Below are 22,071 nucleotides of genomic sequence, written 5' to 3'. Positions count from 1 at the left end.
TCAAAAACTGTGGGATCAAAATAGGTAGTACCCCCTAGATGAATGTCTGAAAACAGGACAAATGGGTATCAATTTTGGGATGCAAGTCTTCATTCATATATGTGCTGTTAAAAAAAAAAAAAACAAAAAAAAAAAAACGTTTTTTAAATTGTCAGAATTGCCAAAAAAAACAAATCACTATTTTTTACTTCTGCTTTGCTTGAATTCATTCAAAAACTGTGGGGTCTAAATGGTCGGTACACCCCTAGATGAATTCGTTAAGGTGTCTAGTATTCAAAATGGGGTCATTTGTGGGGGTTCTCCATCGTTTTGGCCGCTCATGAGCGCTACATGTGTGCGATGGGGCCTAAAACACCTTGAAGCAAAAGGTCTGCTCTGAAAGACACCGACTCCTCCTTTTGGTTTGGGCCCCGTTGTGCATCCAGACATAAGATTAGGACCACAATGGGTATGTTTCTGAACACGGGACAAACAGGGGTATCCATTTTGGGGTGTAAATCCTCATTTCCATGTGCACTATAGGAAAAAATATGTCTTTAAAATGACATATTTGCAAAAATATGCAATTTTATTTTTTCTCCTTCAAATTGCATTAAAGGGGTTGTCTCGTGAAATCAAGTGGGGTTATACACTTCTGTATGGCCATATTAATGCACTTTGTAATATACATCGTGCATTAAATATGAGCCATACAGACGTTATTCACTTACCTGCTCCGTTGCTGGCGTCCCCGTCGACATGGATCCCTCTAATTTCGCTTTCTTCTGGCGTTTTTAGACGCGCTTGCGCAGTCCGGTCTTCTTCCTGGTGAATGGGGCCGCTCGTGCCGGAGAGCTGGTCATCGTAGCTCCGCCCTCGTCACGTGTGCCGATTCCAGCCAATCAGGAGGCTGGAATCGGCAATGGACGGCACAGAGCCCACGGTGCACCATGGGAGAAGACCCGCGGTGCATCGTGGGAAGATCCCGGCGGCCATCTTGGTGAAGAAAGAAGTAGGAAGAAGGAAGACATCGCAGAGCGGGGATTCGGGTAAGTAATTATTATTATTATTTTTTTTAACACATCCCTTGGGGTTGTCCTGCGCCGAACGGGGGGGCTTATGGGGGAAAAAAACCCGTTTCAGTGCGAGACAACCCCTTTAATTCCTGAAGAAAAAACGGTGGGGTCAAAATCCTCCTGACCCCCCTCAGTGAATGCATTAAGGGGTGTAGATTTTAAAATGGGGTCACTTGTGGGGGTATCTATCATTCTGACCCCTATGAGCTTTTCCAATCTTGGCTTGGTGCCGGAAAATAAAGTGTTCCTCAAAATGTTGATAAGTAATGTTAAATTTGTACGTCTCCTAAATGGTTAAAAAAAAACACTAAAGTTTTTCAAACTTGCGTCCAGAATAAAGTAAGCAGATGGAAATATATATCTTAGCAAAAATTTGTACGGTATGTTTGCACAGATTTGAGATATTACAGTTGAAAATGTGAAAAAATGATATTTTTTTTTCAAAATTTTCCCAATTTTGGTGCTTTTAATAAATATACACAAATTCTATGGGTCTATTTTTACCACCGAAATGAATTACTATATATGGCAAAAAAACGATGTCAGATTTACTTAGATATGCAAAGCCTTTACGGAGTTATGATATGTTAAGTGACACACGTCAGATTTCCAAAATTTGACTCCGTCACTAAGGGGTTAATACTGTGGCTGCTGGTGGTTGTCCAGGGTAGTGCATGAGAAAGAAGTGGTGCAGCTCAGGGGAGAGGAGCCGGAGGTGTTAGTTTTGAGATCATTTGCACAGTGAAGAGAACAAGTAAGGTAGTAGACAGAGGTGAGGGAGGAGAAATGGGGCAGCACCGAGGAGAGCTTCATGGATGAGAGTGATGAGTAACAAACCGTATTCTGGCACCAGTGCAGAGACTGACATAGGGCAGAGATGGCGGACCTTTTAGAGACCGAGTGCCCAAACTGCAACTCAAAACCCACTTATTTATCGCAAAGTGTCAACACGTCAGGGGGGCGGGGCTTATGACGTAGGATTTTATCCGCGTCGTTCTAAAAAGGACAGGGCCGCTCCAAAATAGACAGCGTGCAGAAATACTGCAGAATGTCCTCAGCTGAGCTTTCTGTAGAAAATTCTGCAGCATTTCCGCATCGAAAAAGCAGTCAAAATCTGCACCCTGTCTATTTTTAAACAGCCCTGCCTATTTCCGCCACATGTAAACAGCGGTAATAGTGACCCCTGCCCCAATGATAATAGGGACCCCCCCCCCTCCACAGTGGCCCCGGCGAAAATAGTGACTCCCCCACAACAGCCCCAGCGATAATAGTGACGACCCCCCCCAGTGGTAATATGACCCCCCACAATGGCCCCCAGTATAGTAGTGACGCCCCTCAGCGGCTCACAGTATAATAGTGACAACCCACAGCGGCCCACCGTACAATAGTAACAGCCCACATTATCCCCCCATGTAATAGTGACACCCCACAGCGGCCCCCCATACAATAGTGACATCCCACAGTGGCCCCCCCCCCCCCCATCACCTCTCCGAGACCCACATACACCCCCCTCCTCCTCGTGGAAGCGCCGCTGCTCCTCTGCTCGGTGCGCCGCCAGCAGCGCTGATCCCGGTGCACACTGCTGCCGGATGCCTCCTCCCCTGCTCTCACGGAACCAAGCAGTAGGAGACGTCAGAGGAGGGGGGAGGAAGATTCCAGCTGCACACTGACGTCACAGTGTGTCGGGATCAGAGCCGCTAGCAGCACAGTGAGTGAATACCGGCAGGGGAGCCGTAGCATCTGCCGGTATTCACTAAACGTGGTGAACGGGGGATGCATGCCAGCAGGGAGGGCTCTGCGTGCTGCCTCTGGCACGCGTGCCATAGGTTCGCCACCACTGACATAGGGTATCAGGGTAGTGACTGGCGCGAGGTAGGCACATCAATGCAGCGACTCACACAGGAAAGGGTCATCTGTGTAATGATTGACATAGGATACAGACATCGGTGTAGTCACTGGTGCAGGGCAAAGGCATGAGTGCAGTGACTGGCACAGGGTGGAGACATCTTTTAGGACGCCAGGGTGAGCCAGGCTGCTGCACCCAGGATGGGTTGGAGAGAGGAGAGTTTAGTGAGGGGAGAGCGAGCAGTGGGGAGGTACAGTGGGGGTTACAGTAGGGGGGTTATAGTGGTTACAGTAGGGGGGTTAGAGTAGTAGTTACAGTAGTGGTTATGGTGGGGGGGGGGGGTTACAGTAGTCTGGATGAGGCTGGATCAGGGCAACAATAAGAAAAGGGCAATTTCTAGAGATGTCTGAGGTGCAGATAAAGTGAGGGAGCGATTGGTTGAATGTAGGGAGCTAAGTACGACCCCAGGACAGCGGGCGCACTGCGGAGGGATCACTGCCAGATGACATCACTATGTAGGAGGTGCCCCTCGGTGATGTCATAGTTCTCGCTCTGCTGCCATATAACGCTATAATGGCTCCCAACCTCAGCCTGTCTGTATAGCCTGCGCTCTGCTGCTCTGTGGCTGCGCGCCTCGGCTCTGCTGTACCGGCCCCTTTGGGTTTTCTTCTCCCCCGATGTTAATTATCTTGCTGTTTTGAGTCATTAAATGCCGTAACGTTGTTTCCTCACAGAACGACCCTCGTAATTAGAGCTAATTTCTCTTTTCATCTGCGGGATGTGAAGGCTGCAGAATAATGATGACTTCTGCGGGCGCGGGGGTTTGAGTGACAGCCGGCAGGTCGGAGGCAGCGCAGGGCCTGTTCGCACGTATCCAAGATGGACGATGAGTCGCGGCGTTGCGGATTGATGAGTTTTAGATTCGCACAGTGAAGGTCGTTTGTGAGGGTTCGTTAGCGCCGCTCTCCATAGACGCTGATCGCTGGAAGTAAGTCAACACAGGAACTGCCGCACGCTCCCCAGCTGGCTGGCTGCTCCTTGGGGGACTACAACTCCCAGCATAATGATGAGAGGAGTAGGGATTGTAATTGTACATCCTGCGGACTGCGCCCGGGGCGGTGCGCATCACAGCTGGGATAATGACGCAAACGTATGTAGAAAAGGCGCACGAATGTATCCTGCCTGGCTGACGTGTCGCAGGGAAGTCAGTGAACTTAACCCCTTCAGGATAAAGTCTCGTGGTTTTTATTTTACTTTCATTTTCTCCCCGTTTTTCAAAAAGTCATAATCGCCAGCGCAGAATGTGAGGGGAATGGGAGAAAACGCAACTTTGCCATTTCGGAGGATGGGGGTGCGGGTGATGGAAGGGGGGGGGGGGGGGCGCTTGTTTTTAAACTGCAGTACAATTACATAACTTTGTTCGGGGGGGGGGGGCGGATTATGAAGATACTTAATTCATTTAGGTTATTTTCTCTGGAATACTTTTTTTAAAAATAAAATAATTTATACAAAAAAAAAATTGTTTTTTTTTTGTTTGTCTTTTTGTTTTCGGTCTTCTGACCGCCATAACTTTAGTCTTTCTCTTGATATAGCTGGGGGGGGAGAGGGGGGGGGGGCTTGTTTTTTGCAGGACAAAGATCAAGGTACCATTTTGGGGTACAAAAAACGTTTTGATCACTTTTTATTACTTTTTGAGGGTTTTTTTAGAAGAAAAAAAAGCACTATTCTGGTATTTGTGTATTTCTCTCCTGCTGACGTTTACCGTGTGAGATAAATAATGCGTTATTTTGATAGATTAGACGTTTTTTATTACGGGGACAGGCAGGGGGGATTTTTAGTATCTTTTATTTTCCATTTATTTTTGCTCTCCTTTGATTACTGATACCATACACTGTAGTACTTCAGTATTGCAGAACAAGGTACTCCTGCCAGCCTGTCCTAGAAGGCAGAGAGACGTGACAATCCCATCTAATGTGGATTCATTTTGAAACTGATCCACGGAAAACGTTGTCACGCGATTTTATGGCGCCCTCCGGGGTCACGGGGATCATTTCCATAATTTTCGTTTGTTATGGGCCTGCCAGCCTGGCTCCAAGGTCGTGACATTACTCTATATACCCCAGTATCCAGCTCCCCCCTCCCCCCCTCGGCGCTCCGCCATGTACCGCTACCCCTACCCCCCGGCACTCCGCCATGTACCCCCCCTCCCCCCCAGCGCTCCGCCATGTACCGCTCCCCCCCCCTGCACTCCGCCATGTACCGCTCCCCTCCCCCCTGCGCTCCGCCATGTACCGCTCCCCTCCCCCCTGCGCTCCGCCATGTACCGCTCCCCTCCCCCCTGCGCTCCGCCATGTACCGCTCCCCTCCCCCCTGCGCTCCGCCATGTACCGCTCCCCTCCCCCCTGCGCTCCGCCATGTACCGCTCCCCTCCCCCCTGCGCTCCGCCATGTACCGCTCCCCTCCCCCCTGCGCTCCGCCATGTACCGCTCCCCTCCCCCCTGCGCTCCGCCATGTACCGCTCCCCTCCCCCCTGCGCTCCGCCATGTACCGCTCCCCTCCCCCCTGCGCTCCGCCATGTACCGCTCCCCTCCCCCCTGCGCTCCGCCATGTACCGCTCCCCTCCCCCCTGCGCTCCGCCATGTACCGCTCCCCTCCCCCCTGCGCTCCGCCATGTACCGCTCCCCTCCCCCCTGCGCTCCGCCATGTACCGCTCCCCTCCCCCCTGCGCTCCGCCATGTACCGCTCCCCTCCCCCCTGCGCTCCGCCATGTACCGCTCCCCTCCCCCCTGCGCTCCGCCATGTACCGCTCCCCTCCCCCCTGCGCTCCGCCATGTACCGCTCCCCTCCCCCCTGCGCTCCGCCATGTACCGCTCCCCTCCCCCCTGCGCTCCGCCATGTACCGCTTCCCTCCCCCCTGCGCTCCGCCATGTACCGCTCCCCCCCTGCGCTCCGCCATGTACCGCTCCCCCCCTGCGCTCCGCCATGTACCGCTCCCCCCCTGCGCTCCGCCATGTACCGCTCCCCCCCTGCGCTCCGCCATGTACCGCTCCCCCCCTGCGCTCCGCCATGTACCGCTCCCCCTCGGTGCTCCGCCATGTACGGCTCCCCCTCGGTGCTCCGCCATGTACGGCTCCCCCTCGGTGCTCCGCCATGTACCGCTCCCCCTCGGTGCTCCGCCATGTACCGCTCCCCCTCGGTGCTCCGCCATGTACCGCTCCCCCTCGGTGCTCCGCCATGTACCGCTCCCCCTCGGTGCTCCGCCATGTACCGCTGCCCCCCAGGCGCTCCGCCATGTACCGCTGCCCCCCAGGCGCTCCGCCATGTACCGCTGCCCCCCAGGCGCTCCGCCATGTACCGCTGCCCCCCAGGCGCTCCGCCATGTACCGCTGCCCCCCAGGCGCTCCGCCATGTACCGCTGCCCCCCAGGCGCTCCGCCATGTACCGCTGCCCCCCAGGCGCTCCGCCATGTACCGCTGCCCCCCAGGCGCTCCGCCATGTACCGCTGCCCCCCAGGCGCTCCGCCATGTACCGCTGCCCCCCAGGCGCTCCGCCATGTACCGCTCACCTTCGGCTCTCTGCCATGTACCGCTTCTCCTTGGCGCTCCGCCATGTACCGCTCACCCTCGGCTCTCTGCCATGTACCGCTCCCCCCCAGGCGCTCCGCCATGTACCGCTGCCCCCCAGGCGCTCCGCCATGTACCGCTGCCCCCCAGGCGCTCCGCCATGTACCGCTGCCCCCCAGGCGCTCCGCCATGTACCGCTGCCCCCCAGGCGCTCCGCCATGTACCGCTGCCCCCCAGGCGCTCCGCCATGTACCGCTGCCCCCCAGGCGCTCCGCCATGTACCGCTCCATTTTCAGGAACATTTCTGGGTGAACTTCGGGGAGTCGTTTGCTTCCTGCACTCGTGCTGCAGAATTTCATTATCTCTCATCCGTCTCCGGGGTTTGTACAGGTTTATGCTGAACGCCGGTGAATCCGGGACGCGGGCAGCGGCGCCGTGTGTCAGAGTTATTGATGGCATACAGTGGGGTGCGATGTATAGGCGGCAGCGTGGACGTCTCCGCTGGGATCCGCTCTTCTCCTTCATTATCTCCTAATTTGTCTTTGCTACAAATGGCTCTCGTGTTCTGCTCCAACGGCGAGATCTATTGGGGGTCACCGCGGCGAGGGCGATTACGTGTCCTCTATAGGGCTGTGCTGGTCCCAAGAGCTCACACTCCACCGTAGCACTACCTTCCCGAGTATCTGCCGCACAACAGCCCGCCTGTTATTTACGTAATGGTAAACGCGTCGGGAGCGGTGTAGTTTGTAGATGATATTTCCCAGCATGCACTGGTGACGGAGGGGATATATAGTGCGTTCTGGTGTTGATCCTTGCAGGGACGCGCTCGCCGTCGCAGTCTATTGGCCGCTGATCTGCTGCCTTGTTTGGTATTGATCAGAGTCCGTGCGCTCGGGAAGCCCGGGAGATGAAGGGCTGAGCGCCATGTATGTACGCAGGCTTATCCCCCCCTTGCTCCTTACTGTGCGGCCCCTTGTGGGGTCTGTTCTTCGTCCTGTTATGCGTCTGAACACGAGAAATATCACAAGGACTCGTTAAACTCCGACTGGCCAAACGTTTACCGGAAATAGAGAGAAAACGCAATACGCCCCTACCGTGCACATCGCCGGCGCCAAACCCTGCGCCATATCATCGTATATCTGGCTCCCTCTGCTGAAGGCGATGCGTCCGTGTGCAAGGCGAGCGCCGGTCGGTGGGATAAAGCCGTTCTGCGATGCAGCGTCATCTGTGATGTCACACTAATGTGACCGACCCGGAAATCTTTTCCTGCATTCGCTGCGTCCGGCGTCAGATCGTTGGCGGCTCATCCCAAAGACCAGAAAACCCCAATCTGTAGGAAACGTGATGGCGGATGTTCATAGAGCGCTGAGTTGTTATATTGGGGAACGAGACTCCTTTAACATCCCGGCCTTCGGATGGCGTCACATCGTGCCACAGATTGTAACGAATATCTATGGTTGCTGTAGGATGAGTCTCCGTCTTCTCGTCTTGTTCGGGTTCTCTATTGTCACGGTTCTTCTGCCGCCATCGACCTCCAGCTCCACGTCTCTCTTATCTTTGGTCCAGTTTATGTTTTTTTCTTCTCGGTGTGGGGGACGTAGTATTGTGAGCCCGTGGCGTTCTTGTAGAGCCCCACCAATAAAGTCTGCATGGAGGAGGTACAGAGGAGAGGCCGGAGGTGGGCGTGGTTACAGAGGAGAGGCCGGAGGTGGGCGTGGTTACAGAGGAGAGGCCGGAGGTGGGCGTGGTTACAGAGGAGAGGCCGGAGGTGGGCGTGGTTACAGAGGAGAGGCCGGAGGTGGGCGTGGTTACAGAGGAGAGGCCGGAGGTGGGCGTGGTTACAGAGGAGAGGCCGGAGGTGGGCGTGGTTACAGAGGAGAGGCCGGAGGTGGGCGTGGTTACAGAGGAGAGGCCGGAGGTGGGCGTGGTTACAGAGGAGAGGCCGGAGGTGGGCGTGGTTACAGAGGAGAGGCCGGAGGTGGGCGTGGTTACAGAGGAGAGGCCGGAGGTGGGCGTGGTTACAGAGGAGAGGCCGGAGGTGGGCGTGGTTACGGAGGAGAGGCCGGAGGTGGGCGTGGTTACGGAGGAGAGGGCCGGAGGTGGGCGTGGTTACGGAGGAGAGGGCCGGAGGTGGGCGTGGTTACGGAAGAGAGGGCCGGAGGTGGGCGTGGTTACGGAAGAGAGGGCCGGAGGTGGGCGTGGTTACGGAAGAGAGGGCCGGAGGTGGGCGTGGTTACGGAAGAGAGGGCCGGAGGTGGGCGTGGTTACGGAAGAGAGGGCCGGAGGTGGGCGTGGTTACGGAAGAGAGGGCAGGAGGCGGGCGTGGAGGCGGAGGAGAGGGCAGGAGGCGGACGTGGAGGCGGAGGAGAGGGCAGGAGGCGGACGTGGAGGCGGAGGAGAGGGCAGGAGGCGGGCGTGGAGAGGGCAGGAGGCGGGCGTGGAGGCGGAGGAGAGGGCAGGAGGCGGAGGAGAGGGCAGGAGGCGGGCGTGGAGGCGAAGGAGAGGGCAGGAGGCGGGCGTGGAGGCGGAGGAGAGGGCAGGAGGCGGGCGTGGAGGCGGAGGAGAGGGGTGGAGGCGGAGGAGAGGGCAGGAGGCGGGCGTGGAGGCGGAGGAGAGGGGTGGAGGCGGAGGAGAGGGCCGAAGGCGGGCTTGGAGGCAGAGGAGTTTCGGAAGTTGGCAGTGGAGAGGCCGAGAGGTTGGCGGAGCTATGAAGGAGAGGCCGACTGTTGGTTAGAGCGTGATTAGAAGAGGTTGGCATGGATGCGGAGAGGGGGCCGGAAATTGGCGTAGGTGTGGAGGAGAGGCCGGAGGTTGGCATAGGTGCGGAGGAGAGACCGGAGGTTGGTGGAGCTATGAAGGAGAGGCCGAGGGTTGGCTAGAGGGTGATTAGAAGAGGTTGGCATAGATGCAGAGGAGAGGCCGGAGGTTGGATAGAGGGTGTTAGAAGAAGTTAGCGTGGTTACGGAGGAGAGGCCGGAGGTGGGCGTGGTTACAGAGGAGAGGGCCGGAGGTGGGCGTGCAGGCGGAGTAGAGGGCCGGAGGCGGGCACGGAGGAGGAGGAGAGGTCCGAGGACACTTTTGTGCGGACCTCTCTGTGCCGCTGTCCGCCATCCTCCAGCCTAGTGTGACTCTTCGGTGACGCTGCCATCTTTGTCGCAGACACAACATTTGTGTTACCTGAAGTTGAGACGCGAGGAAACTTTACTCCCAGAAGACTTTGCCGCCTTTGAGATCCGGACTCCGATCTCTTCCGCAGACCGGAACGTTCTGGCACAGATAGGCTGGAAACGTTTGCGTTTCTGTAGTAATTGGTTTATTTAGAAAGTGACAGCGGTGAGCCGGCGGTGACGGCGAGGTCACGGGCGGTGAAATTAAAGCTGTCATCTTATGTGTAAGGCTGAGTAACCCAGAGAAGAGGACGAGCGCCGAGGAGATCTACAAGATGTCCAACAAGATAACATGATAAGTTTGTTAGAAGCAGCCATTCATCAGAGAGCAGCGGCGGTTATCTGCCGTCCGCCGCAAGACGGAGAATAAATCCTGGCAGAAAAACACTCCTGCACAACCCAGAAATAGTTACTGCCGCCGCTTATCTTCAGGGCGTAACAAATGGGTATGATGGGTCTTATGCCACCCAGTAATGCCAGGTGGGGTTGTAGGCAACCCAGGCTTCACTAGGTCACCGCTGCTCTCTAGTGCATGGATAGGCTGTATTCTCAGTGATGGCACCGCTCCTCTCTAGTGCATGGATAGGCTGCATCCTCAGTGATGGCACCGCTCCTCTCTAGTGGATGGATAGGCTGCATTCTCAGTGATGGCACCGCTCCTCTCTAGTGGATGGATAGGCTGTATTCTCAGTGATGGCACCCCTCCTCTCTAGTGCATGGATAGGCTGTATTCTCAGTGATGGCACCGCTCCTCTCTAGTGGATGGATAGGCTGTATTCTCAGTGATGGCACCGCTGCTCTCTAGTGCATGGATAGGCTGCATCCTCAGTGATGGCACCGCTGCTCTCTAGTGCATGGATAGGCTGTATTCTCAGTAATGGCACCGCTCCTCTCTAGTGCATGGATAGGCTGTATTCTCAGTGATGGCACCGCTGCTCTCTAGTGGATGTATAGGCTGTATTCTCAGTGATGTCACCGCTGCTCTCTAGTGCATGGATAGGCTGTATTCTCAGTGATGGCACTGCTCCTCTCTAGTGCATGGATAGGCCGCATCCTCAGTGATGGCACCGCCGCTCACTAGTGCATGGATAGGCTGCATCCTCAGTGATGGCGCTGCTGCTCTCTAGTGAATGGATAGGCTGTATTCTCAGTGATGGCACCGCTGCTCTCTAGTGCATGGATAGGCTTCATCCTCAGTGATGGCACCGCTCCTCTCTAGTGCATGGATAGACTGCATCCTCAGTGATGGCAACGCTGCTCTATAGTGCATGGATAGGCTGCATCCTCAGTGATGGCACCTCCGCTCTATAGTGCATGGATAGGCTGTATTCTCAGTGATGGCACCTCCGCCCTCTGGTAAGTGAATAGACTGCATCCATGACATTTCTTTCTTGTTCCGCTTGTCCTGACAGCTCATTGTATAAATATTGGGGTCTCTACATGAGCTGCACTCGGTACCTCGTCTGCAGCGCTCCTAGTGAACATTACTCATTAATTACTCATCTGCTGCATGTCTTCAGGCAGGAAACCACCCGGCCTGTAGAGACTCGGCGCGATCCTCGTCATCCTCGCTCCTGGGAAGCTCCATCACCGCCAGCAGCAGCTGGAAGCTTCGTGTTCGCGGGTCGGGATAGTAAACAGGAAACACATTGTATGAGGAGGTTTATGGAACCTTCGGGGAGGGAAGAGTCAGATGTGATGTCACCACCAAGAGTATACAGCCGAAGCTGTATTGTCCTGTGTATACCATTAGGGGTCAGCGGGTATAAGGGGGCCGCAGCTCTACTGTCCTGTGTATACCATGGGGGGTCAGCGGGTATAAGAGGGGCCGCAGCTCTACTGTCCTGTGTATACCATGGGGGGTCAGCGGGTATAAGAGGGGCCGCAGCTCTACTGTCCTGTGTATACCATGGGGGGGTCCGCGGGTGTAGGAGGGGCCGCAGCTCTACTGTCCTGTGTATACCATGGGGGGTCAGCGGGTATAAGGGGGCCGCAGCTCTACTGTCCTGTGTATACCATGGGGGGTCAGCGGGTATAAGAGGGGCTGCAGCTCTACTGTCCTGTGTATACCATGGAGGGTCAGCAGGTATAGGAGGGGCCGCAGCTCTCCTGTCCTGTGTATACCATGGGGGGGTCAGCGGGTATAAGAGGGGCCGCAGCTCTACTGTCCTGTGTGTACCATGAGGGGTCCGCGGGTGTAGGAGGGGCCGCAGCTCTACTGTCCTGTGTATACCATGGGGGGTCAGCGGGTATAAGGGGGCCGCAGCTCTACTGTCCTGTGTATACCATGGGGGGTCAGCGGGTATAAGAGGGGCTGCAGCTCTACTGTCCTGTGTATACCATGGAGGGTCAGCAGGTATAGGAGGGGCCGCAGCTCTCCTGTCCTGTGTATACCATGGAGGGTCAGCAGGTATAAGAGGGGCCGCAGCTCTACTGTCCTGTGTATACCATGGAGGGCCAGCAGGTATAGGAGGGGCCGCAGCTCTACTGTCCTGTGTATACCATGGGGGGTCAGTGTGTATAGGAGGGGCCGCAGCTCTACTGTCCTGTGTATACCATGGAGGGTCAGCAGGTATAGGAGGGGCCGCAGCTCTACTGTCCTGTGTATACCATGGGGGGGTCAGTGTGTATAGGAGGGGCCGCAGCTCTACTGTCCTGTGTATACCATGGAGGGCCAGCAGGTATAGGAGGGGCCGCAGCTCTACTGTCCTGTGTATACCATGGGGGGTCAGTGTGTATAGGAGGGGCCGCAGCTCTCCTGTCCTGTGTATACCATGGAGGGTCAGCAGGTATAGGAGGGGCCGCAGCTCTACTGTCCTGTGTATACCATGGAGGGTCAGCGGGTATAGGAGGGGCCGCAGCTCTACTGTCCTGTGTATACCATGAGGGGTCAGCGGGTATAAAGGTGGCCGCAGCTCTACTGTCCTGTGTATACCATGGGGGTCAGCAGGTATAGGAGGGGCCGCAGCTCTACTGTCCTGTGTATACCATGGGGGGTCAGCGGGTATAGGAGGGGCCGCAGCTCTACTGTCTTGTGTATACCATGGGGGGTCAGCGGATATAGGAGGGGCCGCAGCTCTACTGCCCTGTGTATACCATGGGGGTCAGCAGGTATAGGAGGGGCCGCAGCTCTACTGTCCTGTGTATACCATGGGGGGTCAGCGGGTATAGGAGGGGCCGCAGCTCTACTGTCCTGTGTATACCATGGAGGGTCAGCGGGTATAAGAGGGGCCGCAGCTCTACTGTCCTGTGTATACCATGTAGGGTCAGCGGGTATAAGAGGGGCCGCAGCTCTACTGTCCTTTGTATACCATGAGGGGTTCACGGGTATAGGAGGGGCCGCAGCTCTACTGTCCTGTGTATACCATGGAGGGTCAGCGGGTATAAGAGGGGCCGCAGCTCTAATGTCCTGTGTATACCATGAAGGGTCCGCGGGTATAGGAGGGGCCGCAGCTCTACTGTCCTGTGTATACCATGGAGGGTCAGCAGGTATAAGGGGGGCCGCAGCTCTACTGTCCTGTGTATACTATGAAGGGTCAGCGTGTATAGGAGGGGCCGCAGCTCTACTGTCCTGTGTATACCATGGGGGGTCAGCAGGTATAGGAGGGGCCGCAGCTCTACTGTCCTGTGTATACCATGGAGGGTCAGCGGGTATAAGAGGGGCCGCAGCTCTACTGTCCTGTGTATACCATGGAGGGTCAGCAGGTATAAGGGGGGCCGCAGCTCTACTGTCCTGTGTATACTATGAAGGGTCAGCGTGTATAGGAGGGGCCGCAGCTCTACTGTCCTGTGTATACCATGGGGGGTCAGCAGGTATAGGAGGGGCCGCAGCTCTACTGTCCTGTGTATACCATGGGGGGTCAGCAGGTATAGGAGGGGCCGCAGCTCTACTGTCCTGTGTATACCATGGGGGGTCAGAAGGTATAAGAGGGGCCGCAGCTCTACTGTCATAGGGGGTCAGAAGGTATAAGAGGGGCCGCAGCTCTACTGTCATGGGGGGTCAGAAGGTATAAGAGGGGCCGCAGCTCTACTGTCCTGTGTGTAAGGAGAATCTATGTGTTTATCAAAGAGAAGATGATCCCAAATCTTGTGCAGAAGTCTGGACCCAGGAGAAATACAAATCACACCAGCCTGTGCGGTATCAGATGACTTCTAATTTATTCTAAGGTGTATGTGGTTTATATACCATAAATGACATCACTGGAAAAGTATATACCTCCAAGATTGGTCGGTGTGGATGATTAGGAGTGGTCAGTGTGGATGATTATTAGGAGGGGTCGGTGTGGATGATTAGGAGGGGTCGGTGTGGATGATTATTAGGAGGGGTCGGTGTGGATGATTATTAGGAGGGGTCGGTGTGGATGATTATTAGGAGGGGTCGGTGTGGATGATTATTAGGAGGGGTCGGTGTGGATGATTATTAGGAGGGGTCGGTGTGGATGATTATTAGGAGGGGTCGGTGTAGTTGTAATAAAGATATTACTTGATTTGTAAAAATAATGCTGTGGATTCCCCTATAATATCTGGCGGCGCCCGGTCCTCTACGGGGACTTTATCTGCATTACTGAGAGCTGCGATCATTTTTCCTTGATGATCAGAAGAGGTCGGTGTGGATGATTAGCAGCGGTAGGTGTGGATGTAGAGGGAAGATCAGTTTGGTGTAGATAATTAGAAGAATACATTGTGGCTCTGGAGGTCGTTATGACTGATTAAGTGAGGACAAGTTGGCTATGGAGGTAATGTTGGTGACTGCTGGATGATTAGGAGAGGTCAGTGAGGTTCTGGAAGAGAGGTCGTTATAGATATTTAGGTGAGGACTGGTTGATTGTGGAGGAATATGAAATTGGATCCTAATTGTATATAATAGTTACTGATTGATCTGTGGATTTCCTCTATAATATACAGTATCGTGGCTACAAGAAGTCTACACGGGATCCTTATGGGGAATACGGAGTGCAGGGATCAATGTTCATTGAGGATTAGGAAAGGTCAACATTGATGTAGTTTCAGAGGAAAGGTCAGTGGGGATGCTTAGGAAAAGTCAGAGGTCGGCATGGATGTTAGAGGGGAAATTGGTGTAGTTGTGGAGGAGAGGTCGCAGATTGGTGTTGATGATTAGGACGATTGGTGTTGATTCGGTGGAGAGGTCAGAGGTTGGCATTGATGTATTGGAGAGGTTTGAGGGCAGACGAATGTGGAGAAGTGATGAAAGGTTGGTGCTGATGCAGAGAAGAAGTCGTAGATTGATGTGGACATATTGGAGACAGACAGATGGGGAAAAAGATATTGATGATTAGGAGAGTTTGTATAGATGTAGAGCAGAGGATGGAGGTTGACATTGATGACAGAGAGGTTGGTATTGATATTGATACAGTCCAGAGGTTGGACGTTCACGTTGATAGCAGAGGTCGGCGTTTGGCATTGATAAGGGGGGGTTGGTGTGGATGCAGAAGAGAGGTCGGAGGTTGGCAATGATTAAGAAAGGTCAAAGTCTGGCATTGATGATAAGGAGTGGTTGGTATGGATTTGGTGAGAGGTTGGAAGTTGGTATTGAGGATTAGGAAGGTCAGAGTTTGGCATTAATAATAATGAAAGATTGGTAAGAATGTAGAGCAGAGGTCGGCGTTGGCTTAGGAGAGGTCGGCGTTGGCTTAGGAGAGGTCGGCGTTGGCTTAGGAGAGGTCGGCGTTGGCTTAGGAGAGGTCGGCGCTGGCTTAGGAGAGGTCGGCGGTTGGCGTTGAGGATTGGAGAGGTCAGAGGTTGGCGTAGATGAAGTCAGAGGTTGGTGTAGGAGAAGTCAGAGGTTGGAGTTGAGGATTAGGAGAGGTCGAAGGTTGGCATTGAGGATTAGGAGAGGTAGAAGTTCTCTAGGAGAGGTCGGAGGTTAGCGTAGGAGAAGTAGGAGGTTGGCGTTGAGGATTGGAGAGGTCGGAGGTTGGCGTAGGAGAAGTCGAAGGTTAGCGCTGAGGATTAGGAGAAGTCGGAGGTTGGCGTTGAAGATTAGGAGAGGTCGGAGGTTGGCGTTGGCTTGGGAGAGGTCGGAGGTTGGCGTAGGAGAAGTCGAAGGTTAGCGCTGAGGATTAGGAGAAGTCGGAGGTTGGCGTTGAAGATTAGGAGAGGTCGGAGGTTGGCGTTGGCTTGGGAGAGGTCGGAGGTTGGCGTAGGAGAAGTCGGAGGTTGTCGTTGAGGATTGGAGAAGTCGGAGGTTGGTGTTGAGGATTGGAGAGGTCGGAGGTTGGCGTAGGAGAAGTCGGAGGTTGTCGTTGAGGATTGGAGAAGTCGGAGGTTGGTGTTGAGGATTGGAGAGGTCGGAGGTTGGCGTAGGAGAGGTCGGAGGTTGGCGTTGAGGATTGGAGAGGTCGGAGGTTGGCGTTGAGGATTGGAGAAGTCGGAGGTTGGTGTTGAGGATTGGAGAGGTCGGAGGTTGGCGTAGGGGAAGTCGGAGGTTGGCGTTGAGGATTAGGAGAGGTTGGAGGTTGGCATGGAGGATTAGGAGAGGTAGAAGTTGTGTAGGAGAGGTTGTAAGTTGGCGTTGAGGATTAGGAGAGGTCGAAGGTTGGCATTGATGATGGAGAGAGCTTGGTATGGATGCACAGGAAAATCCGGAGGTCAGCATGGATGTGGCTGGGGTTGTGATGCTTCCTCATCGATGAATGTCTCTTCTCTTTAGGATTTCCTCACGGACTTGATGATGTCTGAAGTGGATCGATGTGGAGATAATGAACATCTCATATTTCGGGAGAACACTCTGGCCACCAAGGCCATCGAGGAGTACTTGAAGTTGGTGGGACAGAAGTATCTGCAGGACGCTCTAGGTAATTTTTTGAGTGCTTTTATGTAATTGTACCCGAGTGCGGAGGACTTCATATACTGCATTCTGTCACCAAGTAGAGCTTTACGTGCGGTGTTCATCATACGCCATGCGGAGTTGTCCCCAAGGGCCGTTATTCTCACACCGCATTTCTTATGTTCTTCTATTGCTTTTCTGAATGTCGCCCTCTGATCCGTAAATTCACTTTTTCCCTAGAGCTGTAGCGTATAGCGCCCCTTTGTAGCCAACGGTGGGGTACGGTTATCAATCGAACCTTATTATGTACTAAGCCGACCCCGGTCACACCGCTCATTATCGGTCATCGTGCTTCCGGTAATAAACATGACGCCTCTCAGTGACACATGAGCAATCCACCGGCATTGCAGCGGGCGCTGCTCTTGGCTTGTTGAGTGATTTTCGTGCCGCCTTCGGGGGTCATCCTCCGCCTCTGATCCGTGTTATGTTCCCCCCCGCAGGTGAGTTCATCAAGGCTCTGTACGAATCGGACGAGAACTGTGAGGTGGACCCCAACAAGTGTTCAGCGTCTGACCTCCCCGAGCACCAAGGGAACCTCAAAATGTGCTGCGAGCTGGCCTTCTGCAAAATCATCAACTCCTACTGGTTAGTGGGGTCTGCGGTGTGCGCTGGGGGGCTGCACTCATTGTGGGACAGCAAAACAATTACACGAAGCTCCGCAGGCGACGTTCGTAATTGCGTCTGCAGCTTCGTACGTGACTGGAGTATAAGGCTATGCTCACACCGGACGAAGACCCTGCAGAATTTTCAGTGCACAAACCGAGGTTCTATACGGAGGTGAGAATATCCGTTGCCTAATTGTGCCCACCAAGTGCCCCGCTGAGATCCTGCAGCGTATCCGTCCCGTGTGAACATAGCCTAAGGCGTCATGTAACAGCAGAATTATGAGCGCAGCTCTGAATGTGACTGAAGTACAAAGTTCCCCATCTGAACGTGCTGATTGCGGGAGAACTAGCTGTCTGATGAACGAGCGCTCGTGCCTGGGGGGAGTCGGGAGAAATGTCTTTTAACAGAATCAGCATACATGAATATGAGGGGGTCCGTAGAGCGAGCGCTCGTATAGGGGGAGTCGAGGAAATGGCAACCAGTAGGTCCCATGTATTGGGGAGTTTGGGAGATAGCTGCGGGTATGGAGATGAGTGTTCACCTACGGCTGATAGTGGTCTGTGAGCACATTAAGATGGGATTTAAGAGAATTGCGCAGCTCTGGATGTCAATGGAGTAACATAAGTGGTGGAACTAACAGGATTTACTGAACCCCGTAGTATTGCTGCAGTGTACAGGTAGTGTGGTTGTGTGACTTCAGCTCTGCTACATCTGTATCTCCTTAGGTTGTATGTACGTTTTTTGGGTCCTGTGCCCTTTCCCGCTGTAGTCGGCCATGGCACCGCGGCTCCTCTCTGCTTTATCTCTGGTTCCGGATCTTTCCTGTAGGAGATGTTTCACATCCTATTCGGGGTTTGTCATGTCCTCAGCGGATTATTAATTATCACTGACTCACATTCAGGAAATGTGAGATAAAATGTAAATTCAGGCCTCCTCTATTGTAGAGCCGCGTGACAATGACATCCTGATGGCGGTTCATCTGTTGCTGTGATGGCTGGAGGCGACACTAAAACCACAGCCACCCCCTGCAATGTCCCAAACCCTGCCATGTGGAGGAACCACCGAGGATCCCCAGTACTAGGGAAGTGGGGAGGAACTACCGAGGACCCCCAGTACTAGGGAAGTGGGGAGGAACCACGGAGGACCCCCAGTACTGCGGACGTGTGGAGGAACCACGGAGGACCCCCAGTACTGCGGACGTGTGGAGGAACCACGGAGGACCCCCAGTACTGCGGACGTGTGGAGGAACCACGGAAGACCCCCAGTACTGCGGACGTGTGGAGGAACCACGGAAGACCCCCAGTACTGCGGACGTGTGGAGGAACCACGGAAGACCCCCAGTACTGCGGACGTGTGGAGGAACCACGGAAGACCCCCAGTACTGCGGACGTGTGGAGGAACCACGGAAGACCCCCAGTACTGCGGACGTGTGGAGGAACCACGGAAGACCCCCAGTACTGCGGACGTGTGGAGGAACCACGGAGGGCCCCCAGTACTGCGGACGTGTGGAGGAACCACGGAGGGCCCCCAGTACTGCGGACGTGTGGAGGAACCACGGACGACCCCCAGTACTGCGGACGTGTGGAGGAACCACGGACGACCCCCAGTACTGCGGACGTGTGGAGGAACCACGGACGACCCCCAGTACTGCGGACGTGTGGAGGAACCACGGACGACCCCCAGTACTGCGGACGTGTGGAGGAACCACGGACGACCCCCAGTACTGCGGACGTGTGGAGGAACCACGGAAGACCCCCAGTACTGCGGACGTGTGGAGGAACCACGGAGGGCCCCCAGTACTGCGGACGTGTGGAGGAACCACGGAGGGCCCCCAGTACTGCGGACGTGTGGAGGAACCACGGAGGGCCCCCAGTACTGCGGACGTGTGGAGGAACCACGGAGGGCCCCCAGTACTAGGGAAGTGGGGAGGAACTACAGAGGAACCCTTAGTACTAGGGACGTGTGGAGGAACCCTTCAGTACTGCAGATTTGTGGAGGAACTAACGAGGACGCTCCAGTACTGCGGACGTGTGGAGGAACCACCGAGGAGGACCCTCCAGTACTACGGACGTGTGGGGGAACCACCGAAGACCCCTCAGTACTACGGACGTGTGGGGGAGCCACCGAGGAGGACCCTCCAGTACTACGGACGTGTGGGGGAACCACCGAAGACCCCTCAGTACTACGGACGTGTGGGGGAGCCACCGAGGAGGACCCTCCAGTACTACGGACGTGTGGGGAAACCACCGAGGACCCCTCAGTACTTGAGACATTTAGGGGATGCACTGAGGAATACCATTTATAGCCTCGGATAGATCCTGCGCCCTCCTGAACGCAGCGCATATGATATAATATCAGTAGCAGTTACCATGGAAACAAAATGGCTGAAGCACCAGTTTCAAGAAGATCCATTGGTTGTAGACAAGAGGTGAGGTGCGAGCTGCAAGGAAGTTAATGATCGCATGGCAAGCAAGAACTTCTCTGTCACATTACTTACGAAGAGGGCAGAGCTGCTCTCGCCAGGCGCCGTATCCTCCTGTCCCGGGCAGAGCTGCTCTCGCCAGGCGCCGTATCCTCCCGTCCCGGGCAGAGCTGCTGTCGCCAGGCGCCGTATCCTCCCGGGCAGAGCTGCTGTCGCCAGGCGCCGTATCCTCCCGGGCAGAGCTGCTGTCGCCAGGCGCCGTATCCTCCCGTCCCGGGCAGAGCTGCTGTCGCCAGGCGCCGTATCCTCCCGTCCCGGGCAGAGCTGCTGTCGCCAGGCGCCGTATCCTCCCGTCCCGGGCAGAGCTGCTGTCGCCAGGCGCCGTATCCTCCCGTCCCGGGCAGAGCTGCTGTCGCCAGGCGCCGTATCCTCCCGTCCCGGGCAGAGCTGCTGTCGCCAGGCGCCGTATCCTGCCGTCCCGGGCAGAGCTGCTGTCGCCAGGCGCCGTATCCTCCCGTCCCGGGCAGAGCTGCTGTCGCCAGGCGCCGTATCCTCCCGTCCCGGGCAGAGCTGCTGTCGCCAGGCGCCGTATCCTGCCGTCCCGGGCAGAGCTGCTGTCGCCAGGCGCCGTATCCTGCCGTCCCGGGCAGAGCTGCTGTCGCCAGGCGCCGTATCCTGCCGTCCCGGGCAGAGCTGCTGTCGCCAGGCGCCGTATCCTGCCGTCCCGGGCAGAGCTGCTGTCGCCAGGCGCCGTATCCTGCCGTCCCGGGCAGAGCTGCTGTCGCCAGGCGCCGTATCCTCCCGTCCCGGGCAGAGCTGCTGTCGCCAGGCGCCGTATCCTCCCGTCCCGGGCAGAGCTGCTCTCGCCAGGCGCCGTATCCTCCGGTCCCGGGCAGTATACTGGAGTATATCTGAAATGCTGAGGGATTTATATTCTGTCGGCCATTGCTGATTGCGTTGTGGGCGGGGCTTAGCAATAAGTCTCATTTTGCTCCTTATTCTTGTGTTTGCAGCGTTTTCCCCCGAGAACTGAAGGAGGTCTTTGCATCGTGGAGGCAGGAGTGTAACAGCCGAGGGCGGCCGGACATCAGCGAGCGGCTCATCAGCGCCTCCCTGTTCCTGCGCTTCCTCTGCCCCGCTATCATGTCTCCCTCATTGTTCAACCTTCTTCAGGAGTATCCCGACGACCGCACCGCTCGCACTTTAACCTTGATTGCCAAAGTCACGCAGAACCTTGCCAACTTTGCAAAGTAAGTGATGGAGGGGGAGGGGAGTTCTTCTGTTCCGCCGCCTCGCTGACAATTAGTGCGGAGAGATCGATGCTCCTCGCTGATATTGACTTTTAATTCCGCGCAGTCACCGTGTCGATTACACTTCTCTATATCAATTTATAGAAGCAAACCGCACGCCGGAGCAAAAGCTAATTGAAAGCCTCAGAGACAGAATAGACCCTCGTGTCTGCATAGGAGATAAAACGATGAAGCGGGCGACTTCACAGCGAGTGCGGTCAGCGGGGCGACAAGGATCGACGTTTACAGGAAGCAGACTACAGAAGAAACACGTAGGAGGGACGGGGACGGTCACAGGTGACAGCGCTATACACCGTGTGGTCACTATATGTAAGGGGGACGGTCACAGGTGACAGCGCTATACATCGTGTGGTCACTATATGTAAGGGGGACGGTCACAGGTGACAGCACTATACACCATGTGGTCACTATATGTAGGGGGGACGGTCACAGGTGACAGCACTATACACCGTGTGGTCACTATATGTAGGGGGGGACGGTCACAGGTGACAGCGCTATACACAGTGTGGTCACTATATGTAAGGGGGACGGTCACAGGTGACAGCGCTATACACAGTGTGGTCACTATATGTAGGGAGGATGGTCATAGGTGACAGCGCTATACACTGTGTGGTCACTATATGTAGGGGGGACGGTCATAGGTGACAGCGCTATACACTGTGTGGTCACTATATGTAGGGGGGACGGTCACAGGTGACAGCGCTATACACCGTGTGGTCACTATATGTATGGGAGACTGTCACAGGTGACAGCTCTATACACCATGTGGTCACTATATGTAGGGGGGACGGTCACAGGTGACAGCGCTATACGCCGTGTGGTCACTATATGTAAGGGGGACGGTCACAGGTGACAGCGCTATACACCGTGTGGTCACTATATGTATGGGAGACTGTCACAGGTGACAGCTCTATACACCATGTGGTCACTATATGTAGGGGGGACGGTCACAGGTGACAGCGCTATACGCCGTGTGGTCACTATATGTATGGGAGACTGTCACAGGTGACAGCTCTATACACCATGTGGTCACTATATGTAGGGGGGACGGTCACAAGTGACAGCGCTATACACCGTGTGGTCACTATATGTAGGGGGGACGGTCACAGGTGACAGCGCTATACACCGTGTGGTCACTATATGTAAGGGGGACGGTCACAGGTGACAGCGCTATACACCGTGTGGTCACTATATGTAGGGGGGGACGGTCACAGGTGACAGCGCTATGCACCGTGTGGTCACTATATGTAGGGGG

General features: G+C 55.3%; 1 protein-coding gene across 7 annotated transcripts in view; it reads left to right on the top strand.

The window, feature by feature from the left end:
• The window catches only part of DAB2IP (DAB2 interacting protein), a 270,280-nt gene that overhangs the window by 210,711 nt on the left and 37,498 nt on the right, over nucleotides 1–22,071 (top strand). For all 7 annotated transcript variants that reach the window (XM_066580283.1, XM_066580282.1, XM_066580284.1 and 4 more), the window contains 3 exons: nucleotides 16,302–16,446; nucleotides 16,919–17,063; nucleotides 20,520–20,756. In XM_066580283.1, the coding sequence (XP_066436380.1) occupies nucleotides 16,302–16,446; nucleotides 16,919–17,063; nucleotides 20,520–20,756 (527 nt within the window). The remainder of the gene's footprint in view (nucleotides 1–16,301; nucleotides 16,447–16,918; nucleotides 17,064–20,519; nucleotides 20,757–22,071) is intronic.

Source organism: Eleutherodactylus coqui, chromosome 10, assembly GCF_035609145.1.
Source record: "Eleutherodactylus coqui strain aEleCoq1 chromosome 10, aEleCoq1.hap1, whole genome shotgun sequence".
NCBI classification, from domain to species: Eukaryota; Metazoa; Chordata; class Amphibia; order Anura; family Eleutherodactylidae; genus Eleutherodactylus; species Eleutherodactylus coqui.
This window is presented reverse-complemented; position numbering and strand designations above follow the sequence as displayed.